The 6,397-nt window shown below is 38.1% G+C and overlaps 1 protein-coding gene across 1 annotated transcript; it reads right to left on the reverse strand.

The window, feature by feature from the left end:
- Nucleotides 1-2,972: 2,972 nt before the first annotated feature.
- On the reverse strand, nucleotides 2,973-5,358 carry LOC132897529 (somatostatin receptor type 5). Its single transcript, XM_060938791.1, has one exon. The coding sequence runs from the start codon at nucleotides 4,889-4,891 to the stop codon at nucleotides 3,842-3,844; it is 1,050 nt and encodes a 349-aa protein (XP_060794774.1). The 5' UTR covers nucleotides 4,892-5,358; the 3' UTR covers nucleotides 2,973-3,841.
- Between the last annotated feature and the right edge of the window lie 1,039 nt (nucleotides 5,359-6,397).

Consider the following 6,397-nt stretch of genomic DNA (forward strand, 5'->3'; position numbering starts at 1 on the left):
ATACTGTGAGTGTGGCTGTGATAAAAGTTGAGTCCAGGGTGTGTAATCAGTAATTGAGTGAGAGTCTGCAGTAGTTGGGTGTTGTAGTCCTCAGCGGCCATGCTTATAGGCTACACTGTCTTCTGGGACTTGTATTTTGACACCGATGCTGGCGTTGACATGACAATGAAGATATAAATTGCACCGCAGTTTTATTATTATTAAAAAATTAAATTAAAAAGAGTAAAAATTGCTCAAGATACTGATATTACTGTATGTTGAATGGCATTGAATGGATGAAGGGGTCTCTTTTACTGTGTTCAAGAATGCTTGTGAAATCAGTTCCTTTACTCAATGAGTTAACCTGTGTTTAGACAATGGAACTTGTATATGATGCTCCCCAAAATACATAAACAGCTGATCAGTGACTACCCAGTTGAAATTCAGTTCAACATAGCATCTGAAAGCCCTTCCTCAATCCAATGAATCCATGTCCGTCCAATGCCAAGGCATTAGCACTTTTCAACATGGTGGGCTCATTAGTGAAGATTAGAAAATAAGAAGCAGCCACTGAGAGTAATTCAGGACCTTCGTCTTCAAAATCACTGCAGTTCATTTTTTTTCTATTTTCTTTTTCTACTTTTCTATTAGTATGAGCAAATTGGACATTTGCTTATATTGATATACTACAACCCCAAATCAGAAAAAGCTAGGAGAGTATGTTGAAATTAAAATAGAAAACATTGATTTGTAAATCATCTTGGACCACTCAAAACAATACAGCAGTACATTATTTGATGTTTTACCTCATGAATTTTATTTTATTTTATTTTATTTTTTCAAAACAAACATTTAAATTCTGATTCTTGCAACACATTTTTTAAAAGTTGGGACAGTAAAGCATTTACCACTTTGTAATGTTGCTATTCCTTCTCACAACACTTAAAAGATGTTTAGAGACTGAAGACACCAAGAGATGAAGCATTTCAGGTGTTATTTTCTCCCATGCTTCCTGCAAACAGGTCTTAAGGAGTGCAACAGTCCAGGGATGATGTTGTCATTGCAAAATTCGCCACCCGTTCTTGATTGGGGACAGAGGGGACAGGTACTCTCTTCTTCCACAGACATGCCTTTGTAATGTGCGCAGAATGTGGTTTTGCATTGTCTTGTTGAAATATCCCTGGAAAAGATGTCGTCTTGAAGGCAGCATATGTTGCTCCAAAATCTCAATGTACATTTCTTTGTTAATGCTGCCATCACAGAAGTGTAAGTTTCACAACTCCATACCGTGACAGACCCTGGCTTTTGGACTTATTACTGGTAACAGTCTGGATGGTCCTTTTCATCTTTGGTTCAGAGCACATGCCATCCATTTCTTCCAAAAAAAAACCTGGAATATTTATTCCTCTGACCAGAATACACGTTTCTACTGTGTGATGGTCCCTCCCAGATGCTTCCGAGCCCAGAGAAGTCAACTGAGCTTCTGGACACAGTTAATATAAGGCTTTTTTTTTGCTGGCATTTGTGGATGTAACTCTGTATTGTAGTGCTTGACAAAGGTTTGCCAAAGCCATCCTGAGCCCATGTAGTTCTATCAGCTAAAGATGAATAACAGTTCTTGATGCAGTGATATCTGAGTGATCGGAGCTCACGGGTGTTCAGCTTAGGCTTGTGCCCTTGCCCTTTACGCACCAAAATTCATCTACACTCTTTGAATCATTTAATGATATTATGTACCATAGAGGGTGAAATGTCCAAATCTCTTCATGTCTTTCTTTGAGAAGCATTGTTTTTAAATACTTCAATAATTTTGTCACACATTTATTGACAAACTGGTGATCCTCAGCCCATCTTTGCTCCTCAAAGATTAGGCCTTTCTGGGACACTGATTTTGTACCAAATCATGATTACAATTACCTATTGAATCACATCTTTATTTAACTGTTTTACCTCATTACCAGCCCTAAATTTTCCCATCCCAACTTTTTTGGAATGTGTTACAGGCCAGAAATGCAGGAACGGATGTATATTAACAAATGAAATTAAAGTGCCATTCCACCATTGGATGTATTTTTTTGGCATAAAATACAATATATTTTATGACAACATGACTAGACAGAGAAATCTTTTAGCTTCAAAATGATATATCAAACATAATTTTTTGACAACGACAAGTATATTAATTTTGCGACCAAAGTCACCTACCCTTTTAATTTCCGCGCGGTAGTGAAACGTGATGTCATCGGCAGGTTCCCCTTCTTGTGTTCCATGTCACGTGTGACGTGGCACAGATTATCAGCAATGGCGGATAGAACGCAATTGTCAGCTTCGGAAAAGAAGCGAAGGAAAATAGCAAGTGATGCCCAAAGGAGACGGTCGATGGTGAATATCGGCACAGCAATCGACAAGTGGAAATCGCGTTCTATCCGCCATTGCTGATAATCTGTGCCACGTCACACGTGATGTGGTACACAAGAAGGGGAACCTACCGATGACATCACATTTCACTACCGCGCGGAAATTAAAAGGGTAGGTGACTTTGGTCGCAAAATTAATATACTTGTCGTTGTCAAAAAATTATGTTTGATATATCATTTTGAAGCTAAAAGATTTCTCTGTCTAGTCATGTTGTCATAAAATATATTGTATTTTATGCCAAAGAATACATCCAATGGTGGAATGGCACTTTAAGTTGACCAAACAAAACATGAAATATTTTGGGTTTATTCTGACTGCAATGAAATAAGAGTCAAAGTAAATTTAGAAATTTCTTTCTTTTTTATTTGCATTTTCCTTACTGTCCCAAATTTTTCTGATTTAAGATTGTAAACAGGCAGTACTATACTAATCTAATACTAAGTAAAAGGTATAGCAACTTTAAAATACATTTATATTACATAGCAAAAATCTGTTAAGTCTGGTTTTTATTATTATTATTATTATTATTATTATTATTATTATTATTATTAACACACACACACTTGAAACTCCATTATCATTTATTAAAGTTTACCATACAATATTGTGATGTGTGGTTACTCTGATGCAATTTGCCAGTATTTTGTTACTGGCTACATGATGTAATCACAGCTAGACAATGTTTACATGAGTAATAAAAGCTATAATACATAAGCTGTTTCCATGGCATAAAAACTTTTTGTTATAAAATAACACAATAAAGACAGAGCAGGAACTATGAAAACAGAAAAATAGGATAATGCAAATCATGTTTCCTCTCCAAACAAGGAAGATTAATGTAGTCACTAAAATGAAGTCATACCTTGTGTCAGAAATTTTAATCTACCATATCATAGCAAAATGAACCATGTCAGTGTTTCTCAGGACATCTAATCCATTAACAGCCTCAAAATGATTTTCTTATGTTTCACGTATTTCATTCATGTCAAATGTAAGCACAAACATTCCAACTTGTAGTGTTCATTACCAGTTGAGCGCCATTGCAACAATGACATCATCCTAATTTCCACAGTGGGCTGGGAAGCACTCATCCATGGGGCCAGGATGCATTAACAGGGCAAATTAATTACATAATCTACAATATGAGATTCCACCCCAGGAGAGAGGCACAAAGACATCCTGTCCTTTATGTCCCAGCTGGAATTTATTGTGTTCTGCAACAAGCCAGCAAGTTTTCTTTTTCCCCACACACTAGAATTATCAGTCTATTGCAATAAAGCATTTTGAAGTGATTTGAATGCAGCTACTACTGGACAGTATGAAATTTGCACAATAGATAAAGATTATCTGATATCAAATTCAAGCAAGAACATTTGAAAGTTGTGTAAGATAAAAATCTGAAAACATACCTTTTATTCAAATCACTAAAATAAATATTTTGAAATTAAGTTAGCACACTTAGATCCTGCCCATTTGTGTAATGCAAGTCATAGGCCTCTGTGTCTCTGCTGCAGTGCATCCTGGTATGTTTTATGCAGGGGCAGAGTAAACTGCGAAAGTACCTGCTGAAGGTTTCTGATAGGCAGGCATACAGGATCGGGTTAGCACAGCTCCATGAATAGGACAAGAGCACTGCAATCTCAAAGCCACGTGCAAAGGTGAGTGTGATATGTGTACCATACAGTGAGCAGAAGTTGAAGACGTAGAAAGGCAGCCAGCATATCCCAAAGACCACAACCACTGCTACCACCATCTTGGTAACCTGCTTCTCCAACCTCTGGTTTTCCTCGGAGGGGGAAGAACTCCTGTCATATTGCCTGGAGCTCCTCAGAGTCACCACTAGAGTTGTGTAGAAGATGATCATCACCAGGAAGGGCAGTACAAAGCCCAGCACAAAAGTGTATGTGAGGAAAGTCATCCACCATTTGCCCACAAACATGTCGGCCATGCACAGGCCATACTGCACAGTGAAGTGGAGAGCAATGGGCAAGACAGGAATCAAGGAGAAGAGCCACAGAAATGCAGAGATGATTTTGGCCCGCTTTGGAGTTCTCCAGTGTGCAAAGCGAAGGGGGTTCACTAGTGACATATAGCGGTCCACACTCATCACCGTGAGGCAGAATACACTGGTGAACTGGTTAATTCCATCCAGTACCATTACCAGCTTGCAGGCCAAATCACCAAAGATCCATTGGTTCTGGAAGTTCTGGAAAGCCACAAATGGGAGCCCCACCATAAACAGTCCATCTGCTAAAGCCAAGTTGAAGATGTACACAGTTGTGGCAGATGCCATTTTATCCAGCTTGAGGATGGCAATGATTACCACAGAGTTACCTCCCAATCCTGTGATGCATACAGCGAGATGGAGGACAGCCATGATCACACTAAAGCCATCAATGTCCTGTGGAACTTCAAAACTGTGAATTGTCTTGCTGTTTAAATCCATAGCTGAGCCATTACCCCAAAACATTTTTAAAACCTCAGATGTTGCCATGTTTCATGGAAATTCCAGCCTTAATAAAGGTCAGTTATTTTAAATTTAACTTTATAAAAGAATCAGAACAAAGTGCTAAGTAAAAAAATGACCCAAAACAATGCCAATATCCTTTAGAGTATATATTTCAACTAAAACTCTTTTTCTTCACTGAAAGTAGCTGAAAAAAGGAAAGTGCAACACAGTCCTTCAGAGAAAAGAAGTGGGTGCTCTTCCCTCCTGATGGATTCTTATATACCTCTCCAGCGGCGTTCACAGGGTGCTCATCTATCTCTGTTTGTGTGTGTGTGTGTGTTCATTTAAAAAAATCTTAGAAAAGTAAGGTAGTGACAGCTTTATTCCATCTGGTTTGTTTATCTGACAAGCTAAGCTGGCTCACTCCAATCTGCTGTCAAGTAGTTTCCAGGGTACCATGTTATACTACTTTTGTTGTCATAACGAAAGATTTTCTTCTGAAAAGTGCTCTCTTGCCTTTTTAAAAAAAAAAATTCCCTCCCTCCCTTGCCTTTCTTTCTCTCCTTTTCCTCCCTCCCTCCACCCCTTTTTCTCTATTTCTCCACTTTCCTCACAGTTCATTGGGGGTCAATCAGTATGGACCGACCCCCAACTTCCCCTCAGGGCCACCCACCTTCCAGACGTAACCCAGGACCAGAAATTGTGACACTCAGGACTTTCACCCTCTGTTCCATCCTCTTGCTTTTTCATTTATTCCTTTTTATATCTTCCACCCATCTCCATGAACCTCTCCATGCTTATCTTTGTGTGGTGATCTGGAGATCATTTATCACTGGGAGGCAGTGCAGAAAACTATTGCAGGAGGAACGGCAAGAGATAAAAGAGAGTGAATGGTGAATCATTACCTTAGACCTGTTTCCCCTCAGACACGCATTGTTGGAATACCTGGAATATAGACTGGCACGCAAACACACGCACGAAAAAAAAACAGACAAAACAATAACATAACAAGAAAATACATGTTTTGAGCAATGTCTCTTAGATTTACCGTTATACAGCTAAAATTGGGAAGTACTCTTCTCCATTCTCTGTAAGATAGACTGTAAACATTTGATTCCTTTGAATACAGAATAGCAGTTAAAAGGGAAATTAGTAAAACAAAAAAGATGGGACTGTGAAATAATATTATAAAAAAAGAAAAGAAGTAAAATCTTACTATTTATGTTTTAGTGATTACGTTTGGTGTGCACAATGAACTATTAGATCTTAAACTGAATATAAAGTTCTAAATACAGACAATCTGAATGGTAATCTGGATGGTTTTACTACATACCCACAATTTAAACGGAAATCAAACTGAGGGTCAGATTAAACCTTGGCTTTTTTTTTTCAATTATGAACTAATTCTTGGGAAATATGATCTTTATCGTTTCAGTTGACAATGGGGTGAAAATTGTCCAGCATATACTATTATCATTGATCAGGGTGATAAGAAATGAAAGCTGCAAAGACACGTATATCACTGAATACAATGTGCTCTCCACTGTGCTC

The sequence above is a fragment of the Neoarius graeffei genome, chromosome 14 (assembly GCF_027579695.1).
Source record: "Neoarius graeffei isolate fNeoGra1 chromosome 14, fNeoGra1.pri, whole genome shotgun sequence".
In the NCBI taxonomy this organism is placed as follows: domain Eukaryota; kingdom Metazoa; phylum Chordata; class Actinopteri; order Siluriformes; family Ariidae; genus Neoarius; species Neoarius graeffei.